The sequence below is a fragment of the Triturus cristatus genome, chromosome 4_1 (assembly GCF_964204655.1).
Source record: "Triturus cristatus chromosome 4_1, aTriCri1.1, whole genome shotgun sequence".
Classification (NCBI taxonomy): domain Eukaryota; kingdom Metazoa; phylum Chordata; class Amphibia; order Caudata; family Salamandridae; genus Triturus; species Triturus cristatus.
Window position 1 is genome coordinate 404,825,790 of NC_140585.1, and position 14,144 is coordinate 404,839,933.

The 14,144-nt window shown below is 41.6% G+C and overlaps 1 protein-coding gene across 1 annotated transcript in view; it reads left to right on the forward strand.

The window, feature by feature from the left end:
- Positions 1-14,144, forward strand: part of LOC146855020 (cathepsin E-like) — a 251,150-nt gene that overhangs the window by 92,776 nt on the left and 144,230 nt on the right. Inside the window, exon 3 of the mRNA XM_085652500.1 lies at positions 2,277-2,394. Within this exon, the coding sequence (XP_085508626.1) occupies positions 2,277-2,394 (118 nt within the window). The remainder of the gene's footprint in view (positions 1-2,276; positions 2,395-14,144) is intronic.

The window sequence follows — 14,144 nt, forward strand, 5'->3', positions numbered from 1 at the left end:
CTGACATCCGAACTCTCTCAGCAAATCACCACCACCTGTCATTCCGAATCACCACATGGCTGGCAACCATCACCACGCCAGCCATCGGCACATGCGTCAAGCACCACTCCCTGAGTACCGATGGACTGGAGTACGAAACCGTTGCCACACACGCCAACTAACTGGAACCCAAAACCACCTGTGAACCTGGCCTACACCGGAACCGCGGCAGTGAGTGCAAGTTTTGGCCAAGACTCATCCACCCGGGAGGGTTGTGCGTGCGACCAAGCAACGGCTCCTCGGCGGTCCTGCAGCTGCCCCCAGACGGCACACAAGCAGCGGCTCCAGTGCAGCCTTCCTATAGTCCCGCAGCAACTCCGACGACGGGCCTCCCCAGGCGAGAGAGCGAGAAGAGACATTGCCCCACCGACAGGGTACCGGTCACAGCCAAGTAGTTCAACAGGGACAGTCGGTCCAGCAACCCCTCCGTGAACTCTCACGTTAGACTCCATCCATGGTCACGACGCAGCATACTAAAAGAACTGTTAGAACTCACCACAGACCATCACCGACGTCAGCAAAAGGGAAGCCATACAAGACATGTCATTGTCAGCGAACTGTCGGTATGCAGCTGACGTCTCCAAGCCAGCAGTCGTGGCCTGAGTCCTTCAGGTTAAAGTACGGGTGTCTGCGGAGAAGGTCCTGATGCGAGCCAAGTTCACCAGCCCATGTCTGATGTCGTCCTGCCACCTGACTCAAGAGACGGATGGACCCTGTGGTATTTAATTAACCGTTTGGTTTTTCCCCACAGGTTGGACTGACACTTTTGCTTGTCCTTCAATAAAGTTGGGGAGGAATGTAGTGTCCTGCGAGACACATTCTAGTGTCTCACAGGAAGCTGTAATCCCAGCCACTCCCTCGAGGGCTGGACATACTGCACCCCACACCCATCCATCACGGGTGTCACGAGTGACATGGCCCCGTCAATAAAAGAGCCCGAGTGCACGTGCTCGTGGCCAGTTACCACACTAACCTTCATGCTGTCTGTGTCCCTCATTTGCATGATGTGGGCCTGAGGCCCGACTCCACACCTTCCATAGTGTTTGTTTATTTGAGGGGACATGAGGTAGCTCTAAGCTATACCTGTTGCCAAAAGCTAAAAAGAATGGAGTAAGACATACTGGTGGTGCAGAAAAGCACAACAGACAAAAGCTAAAAAGAATGGAGTAAGACATACTGGTGGTGCAGAAAAGCACCATAGACACTAGGCTTGAATGTAAAGTCTCCACCCTGGGACCACAAGCATATGATAGCAGGTCCTGCAGAGACTCACATTTAAGGAATTCATAGCCTAGCGAAAGGTCATGGTGATACATTGAGTTCACTATGAGGAACACACAAACTGGAGCAGCGCGACTCCAACTTTACCATTCTCATTATGGTCTTTACATTTCACACCAGGACTCTTGGGGCCCTGTTACAGACAGGGTGCACTTTTTCCTGTTTGAGCCACAGGTACAAACAGGGAAAGTGGTCCTGTTATGAAGAATGTGGTGCCCTCAAGTCTGCCGCGAATTTGGGCTGCCCCCAGGAGGGGGCGTTCAAGAGTGATACGGAGCAGCTGTTTAAAGGCTGCTCTGTGTTTCTCTGTGCAGGCGGATTAGAGATCCCTTGCTGGAAGATGCAGTGAGTGACTGCACCCGCCTGCATGGGGATATCTGGGGGGGTTCATAGGACCCTCTTTTATCTCTTGAGAGGGCTGTCGTCAGGGGGCGCCCCAATAGTGTGCCTCCTTTTTGTGGTGCACTTTTAGTGCACTTCCTAAGGGCATATTGGCCTCTCAGCCCCACTACCATAATACGGTGCAAGCGCAGAGGTGAAGTGATTCCATCGTTTGTATGGGCCACGCCCCCATGCAGATGAAGGAAAGCCCTCTGATGATAGAGCCGGTGCTACATGGGCGCCAGTGCTATCTGTAATACAGAAGGGGCAGCACAAACGCCTGCTGCCCCTTCTGTAATAGAACAGTGCCCCAGGGGCGCACAAAGTGAGCGCAAATGCCTCTTGAGCTCCCAGGACACTTCTTTAATACGGCCCCAGGTCTCAAGTCCTGAATCTGTACTCATACTTGATTTGGTTTTGGCAGGTACTTCTAATGATACTGACCAGTGTTAAACCCGATAGCATTGCAAATTGATCGCACTGGCATGAAACACTCTTTGTTATATGTACGTTTGTCTGCACACCAAACATTTTCTCGGTTTCCAGCTCACCTTATGTTTGATTTCTCATTTCAGGCTCAGTACTATGGGCAAGTAAGTGTTGGCACCCCACCCCAGAACTTTACAGTGGTATTTGACACAGGATCATCCAACTTCTGGGTGCCATCAGCCTACTGTGTCAGTGAAGCATGCCGTAAGATAAATCCTTTATTTATAATTGTATCTCTATCAAATGCCAATGATGTCAACAGAACTTAGAGAAATTGGTAGATCAATTGACTGTGTATTGGGTGTTTCCAATCATTGTAAGGATGTCCTTTTCCTCCTGTCTTTAGGGGTGCAGTGAAAAAACTATTTTGCCTTTTATAATTAAAATGAGATAATATGGATTTTGCAAATCTGAAACACCCTTGTGGGTAAAGGCAGGCAAGCCCTGGGTCTGAGCCAGAGAACATAAATAAAGACACATTGAAGCAGTTCTGACACCATTACTGGGAGCAAACCAAAATAGAAGAGTTCAGCATAATGGTGGCTACCTCCATAAGGACATCCCAGACACTGTGCGACAGCCTGCCTAGCATGGAAGCCTTTTTAGATTGAGCCAGGCGCCCTTATCTGTGTTATTGTGATGTAAAGATCAGATTGGGAACTTTCCTACTTAAAAGCTTACTTTTAATTAGTTTAAAGATAAATCTACAACACGTGACTGTTTTACTGACTGAGAAGATTAAGTGTCTTTTTTCATTTTTCTGTAACCATTACCCAGAGTTAGGAAGTCGTTGGCTGAAACCAATGCTAAAAAACAACCATTGGGAGGGTCATAGAGAAGGTCTTTCCCTGGTCAATGGTCAGTGGACCACCTAGTGCATGGAAAATGTGAGAGCTCTTCAATAGACCGATCCAGACACAAAAAAAGTCTACAAAGATCTCTCAAAATCGAATGCAAGTTTACCTTCACGTTACACTCCACATACCCCTTCTATATTAAACATTGAACACATGCTCTACAAATTTCACTCAAACACAAGCACACATCAAACACGGCCAGTTGACAGTCTTTCCATTTTCTCAAGAAAGATGCTCAGTTAGAGAATTTGCTATGATGACATTAAAATTGCAGTTGGTGCTGAACAAATAAGTAAGCCTGGGCGGAGTTCGTGGAGTTCCGCTATGCAGAGCTGCGCGAAGTCCAAAACACACTCTGCCGCGCTACGCATAGCTCCGCGAGCAGCAGAGTGCTTTAGATAAATGTTGTTCGCGGTGATTTTCAGTGCCAGGTGCTTGTCCGCACTGTGCAATATTTCAAGTTATGTAAGGAATCCTCCAGGACTTCAGTTCATTTCAGCACTGCCAAATCCATTGAGAACTAGCTTGCTGTCCAGGTAATGCTAACCTGTCTGCTAAAATATCTTCATTTTGCAGCTGCTGCCAATTAAGTTCATTTTGAATTAAAAAAAATTTAAAATGCGGGAATATGCAAGCATGTGCGTATAGGTTAAAACAGTAAGAAATTATTCACTTTCGGCTAAGCTTACCATATTTAGGCCTCACTTAGTTGCTATGTCAAGCTCTTGGTTAGAATCCCTGATAACTGTTTCTCTAAGTACTATTTTATAAATGTTGTCTATGCATAATGATGATTAACTCCTATGCAAGGTTTCTGCTGTGAATTAATTAATTATATACGGTTGAATGTTCCCGAAATTTTAAATTGCTTCAAATTTTCTGGATATTTGTTCCAGAAACAAAATGGAATGAAATGATAAGAAATCAAATTAGATTTCTAAGGGCCTAGCGTAGTATCATTGTTTGCAAACCAGGGATGCTCAGATTCCCCACACACTGGATTGCAAATGAAGTTGTAATTTGTGATGCAGCCTATATACTAATAGGTCAAATTGCCAATTAGCAGGGGGTTGTAAAGCGACCTTACAAATGAATTTTAATTAGACATAGTGGCGTAATGGCCAGCAAAAGAGAGCAGACTTCTATCTATAGGATTTTAATTTCAGACAGTCCATGTCCATTAAAGAGACAGGTGTTGCTGATCTGAAGAATCCTGGTTGAGAACTCATTGGAGACACAAAGCAGTAGTCCCTTGTATCTTTATCTGACTCTCTCCCCCACCCTACCGGCCAATCAGCACCATTGTCTAAGGAAAGCTGTCACACAAGAACAGCTTCCCCTTTGCCAATCAGGAACCATCTGAACTTAAAGTCATAACTTTTCAATGGTTTGCGACTTGTAAAGAGGAGGAAAACACTTCTTCTGGCATTTCCAAAAGCGCTAGACGTTTCTGACTTGTAAAAGAGTTTTGTACATCGTGAAAAAGTGTTTTACTGATGCAAAGCCTGATTCGCAGGTATTGGGGCCACAATAAACTTCAGCCGCGGCGGCCCTAAAGGCACTATGATTCTTAGGTGCCGATTCCGATCCGGTTCGGAAGGGCACCGAACGCGATCCAGCCGGAAAAACTACGAGCCGTACGCGTGTTTTCCGCCCGACTCGTACAGCTGTACGAGCGAGCAAGTACGATGCGAGCTACGTGAAATTCACCGACCGAGTCGTTCCCGGGTCCGAACTGCTCCGTACGTCTCGGCCGTAAGCTAACCGTGACGTTCAATGAATGCGATTTACAACCAAGCCAGTACGATGCACACGTCGGACAGCCGGTGTGAGCTGGAGTGTCCGGCTCGCAAAATGTCCTGGAAGTTGCTTTTGGGGGTCCGCGTCGGACCCCCTGTCACCCGCAGCCCTACGACTCGGACACAGGGGGAGACCCAAGGGTCTCCCCAACACAGGCATGTACGGTACGGATGGCACCGAGGCATACCCACTGTAGGGGGCGCTCTTGTGCGAGACGTACCCATTCAGTCAATGGGAGCCCATGTACGCGTCGTACGACCGGCTCCCATTGACTTCTATGGGAGTCCGACTGAACCGAGTCCGGCAGCATTATACCGCATCGTACCCGCTCGGTCGGACTGCAGGACTCTAGCTCGGTTGGAAAACACTCCGGATCCGGCTCAGTCGGAGAGCTTTCCGACCTGGATTGGAATCGGCCCCTAAGTGTGATACCTTGATATTTCACATTCTATGAAATAGCTGTGTATTAAAGGGTTACCCTCGGCCACAATGTTCTCAGCATCCTTTTCACCTTCGGCCTTGAATTAAATGCCTGTTAGCTGCTTCTGTGAGTATAGTCTTGAGCTAACCTATTAACTTCTACTGTCTTTAGGAGAACTGAAAAGATATTCCAGTGCTAAACTCATTATAGACCTATTTTCAACTTCAGCTGAAATTTGTAGGTGTAGGCAAGACACCTCTGATGATGGTGACAAATATATGTGCATATTGATGTACCATCTCTATAAGTGTGTCTCCTGGAGTTCATTAACTTTGGAAATATACATATTTAAGACTGAACTAATAAATGGAAATTCTGCTATAAAGAAAAGCAGAACATAATATTACTCATTGACAATGTGTATAAAACACTGTACCATCCCACTGATAACCTACTGAGCCTTTTGGCAGCTCATTTAATATTACCTTTAGACCATTACATCGCAAGGTCTCGCATACAGAGTATAGATGTGCCCATTTTACTTACTCCATGCCTTTACTGACACCGAATTCGCTTCCTTGCTTGAACTACCTCACCACCTCCTTGCAGTGATGCTGGCTTTTCCTTTCTCTCATTAGATTTTAGTGAGTGTGAATAGGTTTCTATTTCACGACAGATTCCTCAATATGCATTCTTATCCTGAATCATAAATGTAGCAAATACATTTTAGCAAAACAAGTAATACATTTTTTATGGGCCTAGGGCCTAATTTAGAGTTGGGTAGACTGGTTACTCCATCACAAATGTGACGGAAATCCCATCCGCCGTATTACCATTTCCATAGGATATAATGCAATCGTAATACAGCGGACTGGATATCCATCATGTTTGTGATGGAGTAACCCCATCCGCCAAACTTTAAATAAGACCCTTAGTCATGCCACATACAACACAAGTGCAAAATGCTCAGGTTTATTAACATCATGCATTAAAATTGTACAGTAGAGTGCATTTTGTGAAGTGGGGTGGATAGCGAGGAGAGCTGGCAAGTGCATCCAAACATCCTCTTTCCAAGCAATGTTTTTAGTAGTATTTGGACAAATTAATTTGTGGTCACACTCTTGTCATGCCTCTTTTGCTATATAGCTTGAGTTTTGCCCTGTTGACTGTTTCACCCCCTCGATCGATGTCCTTCCTTAGTTAATTACCCTTCCAGGATAATCCCTCCTGAGTCCACTCTCCTGGAATATACATCTCCACATGGCAAAGCAATGTTGGGAAGTCTACACCTCACATGAGGCTGCCAAGTCTGTGTTCTTCCATGAATCCTCCCTCTCCTGGGGCCCGATTCACAGAACTAACTTAAGATAAAATCCTAAACTTACTACCATTTTCGTATTCACAGAAGGCACTTACTCATTTTGGTATTCACAGAAGACACTTACTCACTTCGGTATTCACAGAAGTTAGGAGTCCTAACTTTAGGACTCCTAAATGCCTTCTGTGAATACCAAAAGTCTTAAAATTAGGCTTTTTCTCAGTTTAGGAGTCCTAAAGTTAGGACTCCTAACTTTACTACTACTAAACTGAGAAAAATCCTAATTTTAAGGCTTTCGGTATTCAAAGAAGACATTTAGGAGTCCTAACTTTACTACTACTAAATTGAGAAAAATCCTAATTTTAAGGCTTTCGGTATTCACAGAAGGCATTTAGGAGTCCTAAAGTTAGGACTCCTAACTTCTGTGAATACCGAAATGAGTAAGTGCCTTCTGTGAATACCAAAATGAGTAAGTGCCTTCTGTGAATACGAAAATGGTAGTAAGTTTAGGATTTTGTCTTAAGTTAGTTCTGTGAATCGGGCCCCTGGAGTCCAGGCCCTGATGGTTAATACTTTGTGTGGTTTACCACTATGGTGTTTAGGGGTAATATATGCTGAATGCTCTTGTGTTGAAGTGATACTGATTGTTGTGGGTGGGTTCTCACAACTTTTTAAAGACCCAATAATGTTTCCTAATATCTAGGGACTTAAATGATCCCACTACAAGGTTAGAGCCCATAGGGCTCTAGACGTTTTCTCTTCATCATCCATTCCGAGCACTACAATTTCTCAGGCGAATTATTTAGCATAAAAAATGTAAATAACAATGTTTACAGCTAAAAGAAAGCTTTTATGAACACTTCTTGCAACTCTCTGTCAGGATTATAGCAATACAGGTATCTGTACATAAAATATAATTCACACCACAAATAGGTATCAAGGATAATTACTTATCCACCATGGGTGAAAACAAACTGAATTCCGGCTTCCATTCAATAGTTAAGGGTTTTAACTCTAAGAAATATCACACTTCACAAACACCTAACAACAATTGACCAAATGTTTATCATCAAATCTCCTTCACCATCATCTGCATTCATATAGCACTTACACCCTAGAGTTTCAAGAGAATCTAAAGACAAGAGGGTGAATTCGAAGAAGTAGGTCTACAAAGTTCTTCTAGATAGCAGATGAGATCTATGTGTCTGACAAGTCCAGGCTGTAGGTCCACAAAGTAGAGGTGTCGGAAGGAAGTATGTTCTCCAGCTTTAGTCTGAGTTTAGAAGTTTAGGCAGACAGAAGTAATCCACTGAGGTCATGTTTTACCCATTTTGTAACTGGTAGCCAATGCATTGCTTTCATTTTAGATTTTTTGTGACAATATTTTGGTACATTTGTTGCAACTCTGGTAGTGGTGTTTTGCAAGATATATATTTTATTGCCATTATTCCAGGAGGCTTCCACCAGCAGAGAGCCTTTCCTGCTCGCATCCGCTTCTAGGGCTGAGGTTAGCCAAGGCCTTTTTATTTTACTAAAATTATATATATAATATTCTTACTGAATTCATCCTTTGGCCTGTTATTCTGTCATTCACATTTTAATTTCACTAACTACAGCATATTGCATGGGGTATGGGCCAACTCACTTCATCAATTGGCTAATTTTAGTGTGATTGATGGCATTCTGCTCCTTCGCAAGAGGCAGATCTAAACAAAGTAATTCCAATAAAACATTTTTGCTTTTAGTTAATTTTTGGTTTAGATAGAGAAGGGCTTGGCAGCTTACCCAAAATAACGTTTTGCAAATATCATAACAAAAAAAAGACAAGTATTGACAAAACAAACACCAGGCCATACCAATGCATTTAAAAAAAACAACAACTGCTTCAGCCCAAAGGTTTTCCAAATGTTTTGGTGATGAGCAGCACATGTGGTGTTCTGACATCATCAAACTGACAGTAATAGCAGCCAAAGACTTTCTGCTTTTGAAAGCCCACTAGGCACCAGGGATTATTTTTTTACAAGAAAGAATAAGGGATGAAGTGAGGATGCCACACTCAGGGATCTCGCCTGATCCCCAGCTCTAAAGGCACCCAATAGTCTTAGTGCCCCCCCACCCCCAGGGAATCTAATTGAGGGTTTACCCTCAGTCAGAACAAAGGGGTTGCTGGAAGGGCCAGCCAGCCCACTAGGCACTAGGGATTTGTTTTTTTCATAAAATAAATGGGATGGGCTGCACAGACATGGGGCCTGACCCCCACCTGAATTCATAATGGGATTCATGAAAGTCACACCACCCTGTACTGCCCTGTGTGTCCAGTTTTCAGAAATGTTTGGGTTTAGTTTAGCTAGGTGACATCCCAGACTGGGGGGGGATATTTACAACAAAATACCGGAGAGTAGTGTTACGCCTGGTAATGCCGTGCTCTGACATTTTTAAAACGCATGGATGCGCCACATTTACAAAAATATTGCACACCCCTGTGTTTCCCCTAGCAATGGTGCCTATCATCCATCACAGGCACCCTTGCGTGCCTGCGCTGCAGGGGGTGATTGTTTTATGCAGAAAGGGACACCTTCCTGCACATAAATAATCTTGAATTTGCTCAGGAAAGAGAAAAATAAGGAGAAATTAATATTTTCTCTTTGTTACGCTAGTCTAAAACTAGGTATTTCCTGTTTGGCGCTGCCCCAGCCTTGTAAATATGGTGCAGCGTCAAAAAGCAATGGGTGTTACAGCAGAACGCCCACTGCAACACCCATTGCACGCCCATTTCACGCTAAGTGAGGCGTGAAAAGGGGCCTTATTTACAAGTCAGCGTTAAGCCAGGTTAAGTAGCTGAATGCCGCTTTGTAAATAAGGAGAAGGGGATATCACCACCAGAACTTATTCCCTCGTAAATATGCCCCTGGGTTTAAACACCGTAGGCACCCACTTTGCAAAAATGGGTTAATTTTCATGGCGCAAAGTTGATGTCTCCATGTCACTTTTGGAGACCCATCATGTTGTGGGTGCTATACTCCAATCACATAAGTGGGCAAGCATTTTTATAAGGAGAAGAGTGGGAAGGCTGGGTGGTAGACATTTTGTGGATCCGTGTGGATTCTGGAATTTTCCTCGCAGAATTGTAATGTAAATGTCTGATTTTAGCAGCAGTTTGAGGTTTGCAGGGCGTTCTTGTTAAGAAAGTGTAGTGAGATCCATACAAGTCATACCACTCTAAACTTCCCTGGGAGCCTAGTTTTTAGAAATGTCTGGGTTTAGTAGGTTTTCCTGGGTGGCATGGCAGCCCTTGTCCACATAGTCCAGCTACCCACATCACCTAAATGGGTCATTTTTGAAAGTGAAAAATAGATGCCTTCCCATTGCGATTTTTTAGGCCTTTCCTGTCACAGGCGATACACCCACCTACACACGTGGGGTGATATTTTTATTAGAAGAATGAAAACACAGAATAGTTCTACATTTATTGTCAATTGAATTTATTTCCATTATTGACTTCCAAACGTAAACTAGTGTCCAAAAATTACTAACCCCCAATTCAGAGTTGTACAAAATAACCACTTTTTCTAAACTTGGTATCTAGGGCATATTTCAATAATGCATAGGTTTCTTTTAAACCCATTTTAACTTTGTCACATTTTCCCAAACAAATTGATGCATGGTATGTACACAGAGAAATGTCATTATAAGCTGCACCTTAATTGTTGGTTTGGGGACTGTGTTTTTAAAACAACCAACAAGCACTATATATTCCTGCATCCAAAAAGGTCTGCTAGATATAACAGTATATTTCTCTTGTAAATCAGGGCAAAAAATTACTAATTAAAACGTTGTCACCTATTACTTTTTTTTCTATTTTTTTACATTCTTTTTTATTTAAAATACATCTTTATTAGGCAAAAGCATTTGTGATCTTCATAATTGACCCCTTGCTGAATTCAGAATTTTGTTTACTGTTAAGATGTGTATAGATTTCCAAATTCGCCCATGGGTTTCACACCTGTTTCTGCTGCAAATTGCAAGTAGGTAGAAAACATAAAACATAGGAAAAATCGACTACTGCTTAAAAAATGAAATAATGATAGTTAAAAAATGTATTTGATTTACAGCTCTGCTTGGTTCTGAAAGCTGGGAAGATGCTGGTCATTTCACAACACTTTTCCCATAAAAGAGAATTTCTATGATTTGCTATGTTTTGGCTATTTTCCCTGTCCTTCCAGGGGAATCCACAAACCCTGTAGAGTTCACCAATGTATGGTACAAAAGGACAGAAATTTGGCACATCTAACATTTAGCCTTCATTTTGGGGGGAAATGTTATGCAGGCTTAATCAACACCTATGCCAAATTCTAAAAAAGCATTGTCAAAGCCAAAAGGTCAAGCTTTGACAATCTGGTGTGATCATTCTTTTTATTTTTTAACACAAGAATTTGCCACAATAAAAAAGTGCAATAGTGGTGATTGATTTACAATTACATAAAATTGTTTACTTAAAAAATAATAACCATTGATCATCATTTTATGGAACACAGATGTTTCCTAGCTAGCCGATATACTTACAAGAAGTATAGAAACACTTTTTAGTTGTTTAGCACATCATCTGAAAATATGCTTCTTATTTGTGCAAAGAAAAGGTACTCTTGGATTTAAAATACTGTAAGCTGAAGATATAGTTTGAACACATAATGAGAAAAGAAATAAATCAAAAGGATAAATAATGGGAAAAAAGCATTGGCAACATAAAGTATTGTACCATTAACCTTGGCATTGAAGTGCACTTTTTATAGGTGGAGGTGCGCATGGGATCAAAGTGCTGTGACTAACAATGCAAGACAGCATATGACTAAAGTGACCTGCCCCATGCAAAATGTGTATGACATTTTAATAGACCAGTGGGTAAAGAGTCCTGACCCAAAGTCCCTCTATGGAGGTATCTATTTTTATTTATGATTTTTTTTCATTGCATGAGGCCAGCAAAGAGCCAAATATGCCTCCAGGTCATACCTAAAATGAGGGGGATAAGACCATAAATGAAGCAATTTTGCTGTTATACTCAATCCAGGCATACCTTAAATTGTTATTACAAAGGAAGCAGGGGGCGTATAGTTATGGGGGGACTTGGTGAGGGGGAGAGGTTCCTTGTAACATGAGTCAGGCAAAAACATGCATGAGGTAAAGGGGGAGGGAAGACTAGGGGGCATAAGTGTATAGCTGTGTATAGCTGTCAGAACTTGCTGTAACGAGACTCGCGCGCAAAACAAGATGGCTCCGTTTTTTTAAGCCCGTTTTTAGCCTTATTAAGCCTAATTTTGTGTCAGAACCTGCCTCAAAATGATGTAGCTGTCTTCCGAAGCCTGTGTGGCTTTTCCAGGAATTTGGTTAGACGGAAGTGACTTTTTCATCCCTCCTGCTCCTTCACCCAGCTCTGCATTGAGGTACTGCCCAGCTTGTCTGTCAGGGGGGTGGAGTAACTTTCAAGAGAGGGCCTGACTTTGGCCTAACCACTCCCACAGTCTGTTTTTGCGGCTGCACCAGTTGTTTTTCTAGCATTTTTTGTCAAAAATAATCTCCTTTTCCTTATTTCTGCATTTCTTTGCATCACTATTTTTTAGTAAAGGAAATGGAAAATAAAAATGCCCAATTACCACATAATAAAAGGAAACAACAGGTTTCGCCACCTCCAGTTAAATCGAAAGTGGTGAAGTCTAGTGAACCTACTTTGACGTTAATTCTTGATGAAATTCAGGCACTTCGTGCTAATACAGATACAATTGCATCAGAGATTAAACATTTGCGCAGACATAGCAAGTATGTCAAAAAAATGTCTGATAATTCAATTAAAACACAAGACAATAAAATAAAATTCAACGCTTTCACTCCACTTGTGGCAAACATCTCTCCTATTTCTGCCCTCCTTCTCGATTTGGACAATCGTAACAGGCACTATAATTTGCGCATTTTCAATTTACCAGAAGATGTTGAAGGTTCCAATTGCAGATTATATTTAGAGACCCTCATTCCTGGCCTTCTGAACATACAATTTCCAGAAAAATTTGAAATTGATAAGGTGCATATGATTCCATCACTTCGTAATACTCACCACAGAAAGCCTCGACAAATGATTTTTAAAGTACTTCGTCATCATCATTTGGTTTTGATACGGAAAGGCAGCAAGAGAAATTCGTCTTTGATGGGCAATGGAAACAACATTTTTATCCACCAAGACTTTGCCAAGGATACTGTTTCAATTTGCAAGGAATTTACTGCTCTTCGTCCTCAGTTCAGAAGTCTTGGATTTAAATATGGTCTTTTTGACCCATCAACAACGCGCATTTGGGAAAGATAATTTCTCTAAATCCTTCCACCGACCTGAAGATTTAAGATTGTTCCTGGATCAACATTCGCAACACTCAATTGATACTCATGACTCTGCTACCTGAATATCAGTTTTATGCATATTTCTGACAATGTTTTGGTTTACATTCACATAGGGCTCTAACGGTTTCGGTCATGCTTGTAAAGTGTGTGTGCGTTTCATTCCTGTTATTAATGTTCAATGTTCATCGTTTTTTTCTCTGTTTTGTTTGTTTTTTCTTTTACCTTCTCTCTCTTTTTCATCTGTTTTGGAGCTACTATTTTTTCACTCTTTCTTTACCCTTTTCTCCTCTTCTTGATCTTCCTTTTCTTTCTTCTTTACTATGGCTAGTATTCATAATATAAAGATAGTCTCTTTAAATGTTAAGGGGTTAAGTCATCCTGTTAAACATACGAGAATTATTTGGGCAGTTGTAATGCAGATATTTGTTTTATACAAGAAGCACATATTGATGACAAAATCTTAGATTATATGGAAGAAAAATGGGTTGATAATATTGTCTCTTCTCCTGCAAATGCAAAAAAAATGGTGTTGCTATGCTTTTTGCAAAAAGACTACATTGTCAAATTTTGAGTAAATGTTCAGATACAGATGGAAGATATGTTATAGCTAAAATTAAAGTTCATGATTCGGTTATGTTTTCACTGAATGTTTATGGTCCTACTGCTGATGATCTTATTTTTCGGTCTACTCTGAAAACCGAAGTTCTCAAGTTGGGTAAAGTTCCTCTCATAGTTGGAGGAAATTTCAATATTATATCTGATCCCTTATTAGATAGATTATCTCTTACTAAATTTCGACCTCCCAAAGCTTTTTTGCTTTTAAATCATTTCTTCAAACTACAAAGCTAGTTGTTATTTGGCGATTACACTTTCCCACAGAATTTTTTTAAACATTTTTTTCTAATCCACTCAATTCTCATTCTAGGCTTGATTATCTATTAATTTCCAGACAACTAATTAACTCTGTGGTCTCTCCCATTATTGGTAATATTGATATTTCGGATCATGCCTTAATTTCTTTTATTTTGAAATTGAATTCTAATGTTTCAACGCAATCCAGATGGAGAATAAATACTAGTATTGTTCTTAATGAACAAAATAAGCCTAAACTTTTAAGTGCTATTCATGATTACTTTCTTTTTAACCACAATCAAGCGAAGGAAATAAAACCGGGTGG